The sequence below is a fragment of the Taeniopygia guttata genome, chromosome 32, assembly GCF_048771995.1.
Source record: "Taeniopygia guttata chromosome 32, bTaeGut7.mat, whole genome shotgun sequence".
In the NCBI taxonomy this organism is placed as follows: Eukaryota; Metazoa; Chordata; class Aves; order Passeriformes; family Estrildidae; genus Taeniopygia; species Taeniopygia guttata.
In genome coordinates this window covers 707,310-721,829 of record NC_133057.1, presented here as the reverse complement: position 1 = coordinate 721,829, position 14,520 = coordinate 707,310, and the positions used below count along the sequence as shown (strand labels likewise).

At 48.3% G+C, this 14,520-nt stretch overlaps 2 protein-coding genes across 2 annotated transcripts in view; both read right to left on the bottom strand.

The window, feature by feature from the left end:
- The window catches only part of LOC121468487 (cohesin subunit SA-3), a 40,182-nt gene extending 39,239 nt beyond the window's left edge, over positions 1-943 (bottom strand). The window contains exons 1-2 of the mRNA XM_072920525.1: positions 803-943; positions 288-350 (exon numbers count right to left, since the gene is read on the bottom strand). Of these exons, the coding sequence (XP_072776626.1) occupies positions 288-350; positions 803-943 (204 nt within the window). The remainder of the gene's footprint in view (positions 1-287; positions 351-802) is intronic.
- Positions 769-14,145, bottom strand: LOC121468520 (uncharacterized). The gene is made up of 9 exons (XM_072920524.1): positions 13,999-14,145; positions 10,113-10,256; positions 8,492-8,588; positions 8,296-8,391; positions 7,188-7,284; positions 4,780-5,006; positions 4,634-4,643; positions 2,915-3,942; positions 769-954 (listed from the first exon to the last, which is right to left on the bottom strand). Exons 2-9 carry the CDS (start codon positions 10,244-10,246, stop codon positions 949-951), a joined length of 1,695 nt encoding a protein of 564 aa, XP_072776625.1. The 5' UTR covers positions 10,247-10,256; positions 13,999-14,145; the 3' UTR covers positions 769-948.
- Positions 14,146-14,520: the final 375 nt, after the last annotated feature.

The following is a 14,520-nucleotide window of genomic DNA, read 5'->3' as shown; positions in this document are numbered from 1 at the left end:
TTTTTCCCATTACCCCCCATTTTTCCCATTTTCTGCCAGTTTTCCCCATTTTTTTCTGTTTTTCCCCATTTTTTCTGTTTTCCCCATTTTTCCCCGTTTTTTCCTTTTCCCCCAGTTTTCCCCCGTTTTTTCCCCGATTTTTCCCATTTCTTCATGTTTCTGCCCGTTTTTTCCCTTTTCCCCCGTTTTTCCCCCGTTTTTCCCCCGTTTTGGCCCATTTTTTCCCATTTTTTCACATTTTTGTTCAGTTTTTTCCCGTTTTTGCTGTTTTTTGCCCCAATTCTCGCCTCGCGGTGCCGCTCCTGCAGCGCCTCCAGCCGCTCCGTGCCCCTCCGCCCCGGCTCCTTGCCCTTTTCCCCCGTTTTTCCCCCGTTTTGGCCCATTTTTTCCCCATTTTTCCCCGTTTTTTCATGTTTTTGTTCAGTTTTTTCCCGTTTTTGCTGTTTTTTGCCCCAATTCTCACCTCGCGGTGCCGCTCCTGCAGCGCCTCCAGCCGCTCCGTGCCCCTCTGCCCCGGCTCCTTGCCCTTTTCCCCCGTTTTTCCCCCGTTTTGGCCCATTTTTTCCCGTTTTTTCACGTTTTTGTTCAGTTTTTTCCCGTTTTTGCCGTTTTTTGCCCCATTTCTGACCTCGCGGTGCCGCTCCTGCAGCGCCTCCAGCCGCTCCGTGCCCCTCCGCCCCGGCTCCTTGCCCTTTTCCCCCGTTTTTTCCCCGTTTTTCCCCGTTTTGGCCCATTTTTTCCCGTTTTTTCATGTTTTTTTCAGTTTTTTCCCGTTTTCGCTGTTTTTTGCCCCATTTCTGACCTCGCGGTGCCGCTCCTGCAGCGCCTCCAGCCGCTCCGTGCCCCTCCGCCCCGGCTCCTTGGCCTCCTCCGCCTGCAGCTGCCGCTGGCAGAGCTCCTGCTGCTGCCCCACGCCCAGCGCCACCTCCACCAGCGCGCTCATCAGCTTCAGCGCTGGAAACGGGGCAAAAACGGGCGGTTTTGGGAAAAATGGGGAAAATGGGGGAAAAAATGGGAAAAAATGGAAAAAAAAGGGGGAAAAATGGGGAAAAAATGGGGAAAAACGGGAAAAAAAGAGGGGAAAATGAGGGAAATTCCCACCCGCGAGCTCATCAGCTTCAGCGCTGCAAATGGGGCAAAAACGGCCGGTTTTGGGAAAAATGGGCAAAAAATGGGGAAAAATGGGAAAAAAATGGGGAAAAACAGGGAAAAACGGGGGAAAAAATGGGGAAGAAACAGGGGAAAATGAGGGAAATTCCCACCAGCGAGCTCATCAGCTTCAGCGCTGGGAAATGGGGCAAAAACGGGGGATTTTGGGGAAAAATGGGGAAAAATGGGAAAAAATGGGAAAAAATGGGGGGAAAATGGGGAAAAAACAGGGGAAAACGGTGGAAAATGAGGGAAATTCCCACCAGCACGCTCATCAGCTTCAGCGCTGCAAACGGGGCAAAAACGGGGGATTTTGGGAAAAATGGGCAAAAAATGTGAAAAAATGGGGAAAAATGGGGAAAAACGGGGGGAAAAATGGGGAAAATACGGGGGAAAATGAGGGAGATTCCCACCAGCGCACTCATCAGCTTCAGCGCTGGAAATGGGGCAAAAACGGGGGATTTTGGTGAAAAACGGGAAAAATGGGAAAAAATGTGAAAAACACGGGGGAAAATCGGGGAAAAACGGGGAAAAACAGGGAAAAAATGGGGAAGAAACAGGGGGAAATGAGGGAAATTCCCACCAGCGCGCTCATCAGCTTCAGCGCTGGAAATGGGGCAAAAACGGGGGATTTTGGGAAAAAATGGGGAAAATGGGGAAAAATGGGAAAAAAATGGGAAAAAATGGGGGAAAAATGGGGAAAAACAGGGAAAAAATGGGGAAAAAACAGGGGAAAATGAGGGAAATTCCCACCAGCGTGCTCATCAGCTTCAGCGCTGCAAATGGGGCAAAAATGGGGGATTTTGGTGAAAAATGGGCAAAAAATGGGAAAAAATAGGAAAAAATGGGAAAATGAAAAAAAAACCGGGGAAAAAACGGGGGAAAAACAGGGGAAAATGGTGGAAAATGAGGGAAATTCCCACCAGCACGCTCATCAGCTTCAGCGCTGCGAAATGGGGCAAAAACAGGCGGTTTTGGGAAAAATGGGGTAAAATGGGAAAAAACAGGGAAAAACGGGGGAAAAACGGGGGAAAAAACAGGGGGAAATGGTGGAAAATGAGGGAGATTCCCACCAGCGAGCTCATCAGCTTCAGCGCTGCAAACGGGGCAAAAACGGGGGATTTTGGGAAAAAGCGGGAAGAATGTGAAGAAATGGAAAAAAAATAGGGGAAAAACAGGGGAAAAATGGGGAAAAAAACAGGGGAAAACGGTGGAAAATGAGGGAAATTCCCACCAGCGCGCTCATCAGCTTCAGCGCTGCAAATGGGGCAAAAACAGGAGATTTTGGGAAAAAATGGGGAAAATTGGGAAAAAATGGGAAAAAAATGGGGAAAAATCAGGAAAAATCAGAATAAATCAGGGAAAAGCAAGGAAAAGCAGTAAAATCAGGAAAAATCAGGGGGAAATCAGGGAAAATCAGGAAAAAATCAGGGAAAATCAGGCAAAAATCAGGAAAATCAGGGAAAATCAGGGAAAATCAGGAGAAAATCAGGAAAAATCAGGGAAAATCAGGAAAAAGCAGGAAAAATCAGGGAAAATCAGGAAAAATCGGGGAAAATCATGGATAATCAGGGAAAATCAGGAAAAAGCAGGAAAAATCAGGACAAAGCAGGAAAAATCAGGGAAAAATCAGGAAAAAATCAGGCAAAAAGCAGGAAAAATCAGGAAAATTCAGAGAAAATCAGGGAAAAATCAGGAAAAATCAGGAAAAATCAGGGAAAATCATGGAAAATCACGGGAAATGAGGGGAAATCTGTTAGCCCACCTGCCAGGGTGCCGGTGTGGCGCAGCGGGCGCAGCTGGGAGTCGGCCAGGCCGGTGAGGAACGCCAGCCACGAGTCCAGCAGGAACCCGTCCCGCAGCTCCCGGTGCCGCGCCCGCCGCACCAGCGCCGCCAGCAGCTCCGAGAAACCCGCACGGAACCGGCGCCACGGCGGGGAGCGGCGGGAGAGCGGGTATTCCGGGGAGTTCTGGGGAAAAATAGATATAAATGTGAATATATGTACAGAAATGTACAGAAATGTACAGAAACAACAGCCACAACCACTGAAATTCCAGCCAAAATCCACCCAGAACCGGCACCAGGGCTGGGAGCGGCGGGACAGCGGGTATTCCGGGGAGTTCTGGGGAAAAAATAGATATAAATGTGAATATATGTACTGAAATGTACAGAAATGTACAGAAACAACAGCCAAAACCACTGAAATTCCAGCCAAAATCCACCCGGAACCGGCGCCAGGGCGGGGAGCGGCGGGAGAGAGGGTACTCCAGGGAGTTCTGGGGAAAAATACAAATAAATAATAATTAATGTACAGAAATGTACAGAAATGTACAGAAACAACAGCCACAACCACTGAAATTCCAGCCAAAATCCACCCAGAACCGGCGCCACGGCGGGGAGCGGCGGGACAGGGGGTATTCCGGGGAGTTCTGGGGAAAAATGGATATAAATGTGAATAAATGTACAGAAATGTACAGAAACAACAGCCAAAACCACTGAAATTCCAGCCAAAATCCACCCGGAACCGGCGCCACGGCGGGGAGCGGCGGGAGAGGGGGTATTCCGGGGAGTTCTGGGGATAAAATAAATATAAATACATATAAATGTAAATATATGTACGGAAATGTACAGAAACAACAGCCAAAACCACTGAAATTCCAGCCAAAATCCACCCGGAACTGGCGCCAGGGCGGGGAGCGGCGGGAGAGGGGGTAATCCGGGGAGTTCTGGGGAAAAATGGAAATAAATAATAATTAATGTACAGAAATGTACAGAAATAACAGCCAAAATCACTGAAATTCCAGCCAAAATCCACACAGAACTGGCAGCAGGATGGGGTATTCCAGGGAGTCCTGAAAATAAATATAAAAAAATGTAAATAAATATAGCAAATTCCAGCCAAAATCCACCCAGAACCGGCGCCAGGGCTGGGAGTGTTGGAACAGGGGGCACTGCGGGGAGTTCTGGGGAAATAAATGTAAATAAATAAAAATAAATGTACAGAAATTAAAAAAAAAAAACACTGAAAATCCATCAGAAATCCACCAAAAATCCACCAGAAATGCACTAAAAATCCATCAAAAATCCATCAAAAATCCATCAGAAATCCACTAAAAATCCATCAGAAACGCACCAAAAAAACTCTAAAAATCCATCAAAATCCCACCAAAAATCCACTAAAAACCCATCAACAACCCACTAGAAATGCACCAAAAATCCACTAAAACGCCACCAGAAATCCACTAAAAACCAACCCAGAACCGGTGCCTGGGCTGGGAATTCCTGGGGAAGGGGAACTCTGGGGAGTCCTAAAAACCCCAAAATTCCAGGGAAAAGACACCAAAAATCCAGGGATAGATGATACTCCAGGGAAGCCTGCGAATAAATCTGGAGAAAATATAAAAATTCCAGGGAAAACACCCAGAATTCCAGGGAAAAGGCCCAGAATTCCAGGGAAAAGGCTCAGAATTCCTGAGAAAATACCAAAAATTCCCTGGGGAACCCAGAAAATTCCAGGGAAAAGGCCCAGAATTCCAGGGAAAAGGCCCAAAATTCCAGGGAAAACACCCAGAATTCCCAGGAAAGCCAGAAAATTCCAGGGAAAATGCCCAGAATTCCAGGGAAAACACCCAGAATTCCCGGGAAAGCCAGAAAATTCCAGGGAAAATGCCCAGAATTCCAGGGAAAAGGCCCAGAATTCCGGGGAAAACACTCAGAATTCCCTTGGGAAGCGGAACAATTCCCGGGAAAAGCCCCAAGCCCGGGAATTCCGGGGGTACCTCCTGGAAGGTCTCCGTGAGCCTCCGGATGATCTCGGAATTCTGCAGCTCCCGGAACATCTGCGGGGTCACCACGCCTGGAATTCCCAAATTCCCGGAGCTGCTTTTCCCTCAGCCCCAAATCCCTGAATTCCCCATTTTTCCCATCCCAAATCCCTGAATTCCCCATCCCAAACCCCTGAATTCCCCATCCTAAACCCCTGAATTCCCATTTTCCCATCCCAAATCTCTGAATTCCCAATCCTAAACCCCTGAATTCCCATTTTCCCATCCCAAATCTCTGAATTCCCCATTTTCCCATCCCAAATCCCTGAATTCCCCAGCCCAAATCCCTGAATTCCTCATCTTCCCAATCCCAAATCCCTGATTTCCCCATCCCAATCCCTGAATTCTTCATCTTCCCATCCCAAATCCCTGAATTCCCCATTTTTCCCATCCCAAATCCCTGAATTCCCATTTTCCCAGCCCAAATCCCTGAATTCCTCATCCCAATTCCCTGAATTCCCCATTTTCCCCATCCCAAATCCCTGAATTCCCATCTTCCCATCCCAAATCCCTGAATTCCCCATCCCAAACCCCTGAATTCCCATTTTCCCAGCCCAAATCCCTGAATTCCCATCCCAAATCCCTGAATTCCCATTTTCCCATCCCAAATCCCTGAATTCCCCATTTTCCCATCCCAATTCCCTGAATTCCCCATCCTAAACCCCTGAATTCCCATTTTCTCATCCCAAATCCCTGAATTTCCCAGCCCAAATCCCTGAATTCCCCATTTTTCGCAGCCCAAATCCCTGAATTCCCCATCCCAAATCCCTGAATTTCCCATTTTCCCAGCCCAAATCCCTGAATTCCCATTTTCCAATTCCAAATCCCTCAATTCCCCATTTTCCCATCCCAATCCCTGAATTCCTCATCCCAGACCCCTGAATTCCCCATTTTCCATCCCAAATCCCTGAATCCCTCATCTACCCATCCCAAATCCCCGAATTCCCCATCCCAAATCCCTTAATTCCCATTTTCCCATCCCAGATCCCTGAATTCCCCATTTTCCCCATCCCAAATCCCTGAATTCCCATTTTCCCATCCCAGATCCCTGAATTCCCCATTTTCCCCATCCCAAATCCCTGAATTCCCATTTTCCCATCCCAGATCCCTGAATTCCCCATTTTCCCCATCCCAAATCCCTGAATTCCCATTTTCCCATCCCAGATCCCTGAATTCCCCATTTTCCCCATCCCAAATCCCTGAATTCCCATTTTCCCATCCCAGATCCCTGAATTCCCATTTTCCCATCCCAGATCCCTGAATTCCCCATTTTCCCATCCCAGATCCCTGAATTCCCCATTTTTCCCATCCCAAATCCCTGAATTCCCCATTTTCCCATCCCAAATCCCTGAATTCCCATTTTCCCATCCCATATCCCTGAATTCCTCATTTTCCCATCCGAAATCCCTCAATTCCCCATTTTCCCATCCCAATTCCCCATTTTTCCCAATTTCCCCCAATCCCAGCCCCAGAGTCCTCCATTTTCCTTCATTCCAGGGCTTTTCTCCCATTTTCCCCATCCCAATTTCCTCTGTTTTTCCTCGTTTTCATTAATTTTCCCCCGTTTTTCCCCATTTTTCCCATTTCCCCCCCCGTTTTTCCCATTTTTTCACTATTTTTTCCCATTTTTCACTCATTTTTCCCGAATTCCCGGTTTTTCAGCCCGTTTCTGATCACGGCAGCCGCAGGAGCGCACAGTGAAGTTCAGCAGCTCCAGGAACTCACCCATTTTTCCCCGTTTTTTCCCCTGTTTTTTCCCATTTTCCCCCAATTTTTCCCATTTTTCCGCTCATTTTTCCCACTTTTTCGCTCATTTTTCCCATTTTGCCCGAATTCCCGGTTTTTCAGCCCGTTTCTGACCGCGGCAGCCGCAGGAGCGCACGGTGAAGTTCAGCAGCTCCAGGAACTCACCCATTTTTCCCCCGTTTTTTCCCATTTTTTCACATTTTTCCCCTGTTTTTTCCCATTTTCCCCCCATTTTTCCCATTTTTTCCCTCATTTTTCCCGAATTCCCGGTTTTTCAGCCCATTTCTGACCGCGGCAGCCGCAGGAGCGCACGGTGAAGTTCAGCAGCTCCAGGAACTCACCCATTTTCCCCCCGTTTTTTCCCTTTTTTTTCCCCATTTTCCCCCATTTTTCCCCCCATTTTTCCCGTTTTTTCGCTCATTTTTCCCATTTTGCCCGAATTCCCGGTTTTTCAGCCCGTTTCTGACCGCGGCAGCCGCAGGAGCGCACGGTGAAGTTCAGCAGCTCCAGGAAGGCGCCCTCCCGGTCCCGCCGGTACCGCTCCAGCCACTCGTCCACCAGCGGCTGGGCGGGAAAAACGGGGCAAAAAACGGGAATTTGGGGAAAAAACAAAATACTGTAAGGGAAAATCAGGAATTTTTTGGGGAAAATTGGGAATTTCAGGGGGAAAAATTGGGAATTTTTGGGGAAAACCTGGAATTTTTTGGGAGAAAAAGCGGGAATTTTGGGGGAAAAAAATGTGAATTTGAGGAAAAAAAATGGAATTTTTTGAGGGATAAAATGGGAATTTTGGAGGGAAAACCTGGAATTTTGGAGGGAAAAAATGGGAATTTTGGGAAGAAAAATGGAAATTTGAGGGCCAAATGGGAACTTAGGGAAAAATAGGAATTTTTGGGGGAAAAAACATGATTTTGGGGAAAAATTCAGAAATTTTGAGGGAAAACCTGGAATTTTGGAGGGAAAAACCTGAAAATTTGGGGGGGGAAATTGGAATTTTGGGGGGAGAATTGGAATTGCTGGGGGGAGGGGGACTGGAAGTTTTGAGGGAAAAACGGAATTTAGGGGAGAAGTGGGAATTTTGGAAGGAAAAATGGGAATTTGGGAGGAAAAACGGAAATTTTGTGGGAAACTGGAATTTGGAGGGAAAAAATTTTGTGGGAAAACCCTACAAAGGAGAAATTCAGTGGAATAATAATAATTTTGGGGGGAAATGAGAGTTCCAGGGAAAAAAAAAAGAGCATTTCAAGGTGAAAAATTGGAATTTCAGAGGGAAAAATGGGAATTTCAGACGTAGAAAGCAATTTCAAGGAGAAAATGGAAATTTCAGGGGAAAAAATGGGAAATTCAAGGGGAAAAGCATGAATTAGAGGGAAAATCAGGAATTTTGGGTTCAAAAGCACAAATTTTGATGGAAGAAAGAAAATATTGGAGAAAAAAAATCAAGAACTTCAATGAAAAAATACAAAACTGAGAGGAAAAACAGGGGAATTTTGAGAAAAAAACGGAGATTTGAGAAGGGAAAAGGGAATTTTGGGGAAATCCTGAAATTCTGGGGATTTTCCCAGTTTTTGGTACCTCCGTGGCCACTTTTCCCGAAAAAACGGCCTCGAAGAGGGAATTCGGCTCCGGGTCCCGCCCGTCGCTGCCGGAGAGGCGGGAGCGCTTCGGGGCCTGCGGGAAACGGGGGAAAATCCGGGAAAATCGGGAAAAAGCAGCGGGAATGGGGAAAAAGGGCGGAAAAGCCCCAAAAAAAGGAGATTTTGGGAATTACGCGGCTCCTTTGGGATCCTCGGGGCGGGCCCCGCTTGCTCCGGGGCCGCAGCGACGGCTCGAAGTCGCTGCCCGAGTCGGAATCCTCCGGGAATTCCCTGCCCGGATTTTGGGGGGAAAAACGGGAGTTTTGGGGCTGAGCTGGGAAAAATGGGGGGATGGGGTGGGGGGAATGGGATAAAACTGGGGAAAATGGGGAGAAAATGGGGATAAAACTGGGGAAAATGGGGGGGAAATGGGGATAAAACTGGGGAAAATGGGGAGAAAATGGGGATGAAACTGGGGGAAATGGGGAGAAAATGGGGATAAAACTGGGGAAAATGGGGAGAAAATGGGGATAAAACTGGGGAAAACGGGATTAAAAAGGGTCGGGATGGGATAAAAATGGAGGAAATGGGGAAAAACAGAAGAAAATGGGGAGAAAACTGAGGAAAACGGGATTAAAAAGGGTCGGGACGGGGTAAAAATGGGAGAAAATGGGGGGAAATGAGAAGAAAACTGAGGAAAAAGGGATTAAAGAGGGTCGGGATGGGGTAAAAATTGAGGAAATGGGGAAAAACAGGAGAAAATGGGGAGAAAACTGAGGAAAATGGGATTTAAAAGGGTTGGGATGGGGTAAAAATGGGAGAAAATGGGGGGGAAATGAGAAGAAAACTGAGGAAAACGGGATTTAAAAGGGTTGGGATAGGGTAAAAATGGGGGAAATGGGGAAAAACAGGAGAAAATGGGGAGAAAACTGAGGAAAATGGGATTAAAAAGGGTCAGGATTGGGAAAAATTGGGGAAAATGAGGGGAAAACTGGGGGAAATGGGGAAAAAACAGGGAAATGGGGATAAAGTGAGGAAAATGGGGATAAAAGTGGGGAAAATGGGGATTAAATGGGGGAAAATGGGGATAAAAGTGGGGAAAATGGGGATAAAGTGCGGAAAATGGGGATAAAAGTGGGGGAAATGGGGATAAAGTGCAGAAAATGGGGATTAAAGTGGGGAAAATAGGAATAAAATTGGGGAAATGGGGATAAAGTGGGGAAATGGGGATAAAAGTGGGGAAATGGGGATAAAGAGGGGGAAATGGGGATAAAGTGCAGAAAATGGGGATTAAAGTGGGGAAAATAGGAATAAAATTGGGGAAATGGGGATAAAGTGGGGAAATGGGGATAAAGTGGGGAAATGGGGATAAAGTGGGGAAAATGGGGATAAAGTGGGGAAAATGGGGATAAAGTGGGGAAAATGGGGATAAAGTGGGGAAAATGGGGATAAAAGTGGGGAAAATGGGGATAAAGTGGGAAAAATGGGGATAAAGAGAGGAAAATGGGGATAAAGTGGGGATGAAGTGGGGGAAATGGGGATAAAGTGGGGAAAATGGGGATAAAGTGGGAAAATGGGGATAAAGTGGGGAAAATAGGGATAAAAGTGGGAAAAATGGGGATAAAGTGGCAAAAATGGGGGAAAGCAGTGGAAATGTGAGGAAAAATGGGGGAAAGCAGTGAAAATGTGGGGGAAAATTGAGGAAAACTGAGCGAGAATTAGGAAAAAGCGGGATAAGAGGAGCTGGGATGGGGGAATTTTTGGGAATGAGTGGGAAAAGGGGACTGGAGGGGTTTGGGATTCCCGGGAACTCACGGGCTGCCGGGGGAGCTGCTCCCAGGGGCCGATCCCGATCCCGATCCCGATCCCGATCCCGATCCCGGAGCGCCGCTGGAGGAGCCACGGGAGGAGCCCGAGGCTCGGAGCCGGGGGGAGTGACGGAGAGCCATGGCCGGGAAACTGGGAAAAATGGGAAAAATAAGGAAAAGTGAGGGGTGGGATTCACAAAATCCCCTCTAAAGGGGAAAAGTGAGGGGTGGGATTCCCAAAATTCCCTCAAAAAGGGAAAATGAGGGGTGGGATTCACAAAATTCCCCAAAAGGGGAAAAGTGAGGGGTGGGATTCCCAAAATTCCCTCAGGAAAAGGAGAGGGAGCCCAAAGTTCCCTCAAAATAAAAAAAATAAGGGGTGGGATTCCCAAAATTCACTCAAAAAGGGAAAATGAGGGATGGGATTCCCAAAATTCCCTCAGGAAAAGGAGAGGGAGCCCAAAATTCCCTCAAAAAGGGAAAATGAGGGGTGGGATTCCCAAAATCCCCTCAAAATGGGAAAGTGAGGGGTGGGATTCCCAAAATTCCCTCAGGAAAAGGAGAGGGAGCCCAAAATTCCCTCAAAAAGGGAAAATGAGGGGTGGGATTCCCAAAATTGCCTCAAAAAGGGAAAATGAGGGGTGGGATTCCCAAAATTCCCTCAGGAAAAGGAGAAGGAGCCCAAAATTCCCTCAAAATGGAAAAATGAGGGGTGGGATTCCCAAAATTCCCTCAAAAAAGGAAAGTGAGGGGTGGGATTCCCAAAATTCCCTCAAGAAGGGAAAATGAGGGGTGGAATTCCCAGAATTCCCTCAAAAGGGGAAAATGAGGGGTGGGATTCCCAAAATTCCCCAAAAGGGGAATAGTGAGGGGTGGGATTCCCAAAATTCACTCAAAAAGGGAAAATGAGGGGTGGGATTCCCAAAATTCCCTCAAAAAGGGAAAATGAGGGTGGGATTCCCAAAATTCCCTCAGGAAAAGGAGAGGGAACCCAAAATTCCCTCAAAATGGAAAAATGAGGGGTGGGATTCCCAAAATTCCCTCAGGAAAAGGAGAGGGAGCCCAAAATTCCCTCAAAATGGAAAAATGAGGGGTGGGATTCCCAAAATTCCCTCAGGAAAAGGAGAGGGAGCCCAAAATTCCCTCCAAATGGAAAAATGAGGGGTGGGATTCCCAAAATTCCCTCAAAAAGGGAAAATGAGGGGTGGGATTCCCAAAATTCCCTCAAAAAGGGAAAATGAGGAGTGGGATTCCTAAAATTCCCTCAGGAAAAGGAGAGGGAGCCCGAAATTCCCTCAAAATTGAAAAATGAGGGGTGGGATTCCTAAAATTCCCTCAAAAAGGGAAAAATGAGGGGTGGGATTCCCAAAATTCCCCAAAAGGGGAAAACTGAGGGGTGGGATTCCCAAAATTCACTCAAAAGGGAAAGTGAGGGGTGGGATTCCCAAAATTCCCTCAGGAAAAGGAGGGGGAGCCCAAAATTCCCTCAAAAAGGGAAAATGAGGGGTGGGATTCCCAAAATCCCCTCAAAATGGGAAAGTGAGGGGTGGGATTCCCAAAATTCCCTCAGGAAAAGGAGAGGGAGCCCAAAATTCCCTCAAAAAGGGAAAATGAGGGGTGGGATTCCCAAAATTGCCTCAAAAAGGGAAAATGAGGGGTGGGATTCCCAAAATTCCCTCAGGAAAAGGAGAAGGAGCCCAAAATTCCCTCAAAATGGAAAAATGAGGGGTGGGATTCCCAAAATTCCCTCAAAAAAGGAAAGTGAGGGGTGGGATTCCCAAAATTCCCTCAAGAAGGGAAAATGAGGGGTGGAATTCCCAGAATTCCCTCAAAAGGGGAAAATGAGGGGTGGGATTCCCAAAATTCCCCAAAAGGGGAATAGTGAGGGGTGGGATTCCCAAAATTCACTCAAAAAGGGAAAATGAGGGGTGGGATTCCCAAAATTCCCTCAAAAAGGGAAAATGAGGGTGGGATTCCCAAAATTCCCTCAGGAAAAGGAGAGGGAACCCAAAATTCCCTCAAAATGGAAAAATGAGGGGTGGGATTCCCAAAATTCCCTCAGGAAAAGGAGAGGGAGCCCAAAATTCCCTCAAAATGGAAAAATGAGGGGTGGGATTCCCAAAATTCCCTCAAAATGGAAAACTGAGAGGTTGAAACTTCAAAATTCCCTCAGGGAAAAAAAGGAAGGATTTCAAAATTCCCTGAGAAGGGAAAACTGAGGGGGTGGGACCCCAAAATCCCACCAGGTCACAATTTCAGGGGGTGGATGAAGCCCCTCCCTCACATTTGTGGGGTCAGACCTCCCAAAACCCTGAAAAATTCCCCCAAAAAATCCCCAAACGCCCCTGGATCAAACCAAGGGACCTCTCAGACACCAATTTAAGGGGTGAGGGAAGCTTTTCCCCTCACAAATCCCACAATCAGGTGGATTTGGGCTTCTCAAACCCCCCAAACCCCAATTTAAGGGGTGGGGAGAAGCTTTTCCCTCACAAATCCCACAGAGAGGCAGATTTGGGCTTCTCAAACCCCCCCAAACCCCAATTTAAGGGGGGGGGAAACCTTTTCCCTCACAAATCCCACAGAGAGGTGGATTTGGGCTTCTCAACCCCCCCCCCCCCAAACCCCAATTTAAGGGGTGAGGGGAAGCTTTTCCCTCACAAATCCCACAAAGAGGGAGATTTGGGCTTTTCAAACCCCCCAAACCCCAATTTAAGGGGTGGGTGGAACCTTTTCCCTCACAAATCCCACAGAGAGGGAGATTTCAGCTTTTCAAACCCCCCAAACCCCAATTTAAGGGGTGGGGGAGAAGCTTTTCCCTCACAAATCCCACAGAGAGGCGGATTTGGGCTTCTCAAACCCCCCCAAACCCCAATTTAAGTGGTGGGGAAAAGCTTTTCCCTCACAAATCCCACAGAGAGGCGGATTTGGGCTTCTCAAACCCCAATTTAAGGGGTGGGGGGGAAACTTTTCCCTCACAAATCCCACAGAGAGGCGGATTTGGGCTTCTCAAACCCCCCAAACCCCAATTTAAGGGGTGGGGGGGAAACTTTTCCCTCACAAATCCCACAAAGAGGCGGATTTGGGCTTCTCAACCCCCCAAACCCCAATTTAAGGGGTGGGGGGAAACTTTCCCCTCACAAATCCCACAAAGAGGCGGATTTGGGCTTCTCAACCCCCCCAAACCCCAATTTAAGGGGTGGGGGGAAACTTTCCCCTCACAAATCCCACAGAGAGGGAGATTTCGGCTTCTCAACCCCCCCAAACCCCAATTTAAGGGGTGGGGGGAACCTTTTCCCTCACAAATCCCACAAAGAGGGAGATTTGGGCATCTCAACCCCCCCAAACCCCAATTTAAGGGGTGGGGGGAACCTTTTCCCTCACAAATCCCACAAAGAGGCGGATTTGGGCTTCTCAACCCCCCCAAACCCCAATTTAAGGGGTGGGGGGAAACTTTTCCCTCACAAATCCCACAAAGAGGCGGATTTGGGCTTCTCAAACCCCAATTTAAGGGGTGGGGGGGAAACTTTTCCCTCACAAATCCCACAGAGAGGCGGATTTGGGCTTCTCAAACCCCCCAAACCCCAATTTAAGGGGTGGGGGGAAGCTTTTCCCTCACAAATCCCACAGAGAGGCGGATTTGGGCACCTCAAACCCCCCCCAAACCCCAATTTAAGGGGTTGGGGGGAAGGTTTTCCCTCACAAATCCCACAGAGAAGGAGATTTGGGCTTCTCAAACCCCAATTTAAGGGGTGGGGGGGAACCTTTTCCCTCACAAATCCCACAGAGAGGCGGATTTGGGCACCTCAAACCCCCCAAACCCCAATTTATGGGGTGGGGGGAAGTTTTTCCCCTCACAAATCCCAACCTGCCAACGCCCCTTGTCCCTCCCTCACCTTTGCGGGGCTGAAAATGCCCCAAAACTTCGATTTTTCCCTCAAAAAGAGACGCGGCCGGACCGGCCCCGCCTCACGCGCGCCTCGCTTCCCGCCAAAGCAAAATGGCGCCCGGCGCGCGCGCGAAACCGGTCACGTGGCACGAAGGGGCGGGGCGGGCGGGAAAAGTGGGCGGGGCAAACGGGGAAGTGGGCGGGGCTATGCGGGGAGTGGGCGTGGCTTCCCGTGAGGGGGATTCCCAAAAAACCCCAAAATTTGGGAATTCCGGCGGGAATTTGGGATCGGGGGGGGCTGTAGGGGTCAGGGGGGGATGTAGGGGTCAGGGGGATTGGGGTTCCCCTGTGGATTTGGGGTTCTCTGTGGAGTGGGGGTCCCTAAAAACCCCAAAATGTGGGAATTCTGTGGGGAATTCGGGGTTTGGGAGGGGCTGGAGGGGGCTGGATCCCATTCCCGATCCCAATCCTGGCTCCAAATCCCATTCCCATCCCAAATCCCATTCCCGATCCCAATCCTGGCCCCAAA

Coding starts and splice junctions, on each gene's coding strand:
- LOC121468520 (XM_072920524.1), bottom strand. CDS start 10,246: ATGGCTCTCCGTCACTCCCCCCGGCTCCGAGCCTCGGGCTCCTCCCGT. Junction 8,589..10,112: donor AGCAGCTCCCCCGGCAGCCC/GTGAGTTCCCGG, acceptor AAATCCGGGCAG/GGAATTCCCGGAGGATTCCG. Junction 7,285..8,295: donor CGGGAAAAGTGGCCACGGAG/GTACCAAAAACT, acceptor TTTCCCGCCCAG/CCGCTGGTGGACGAGTGGCT.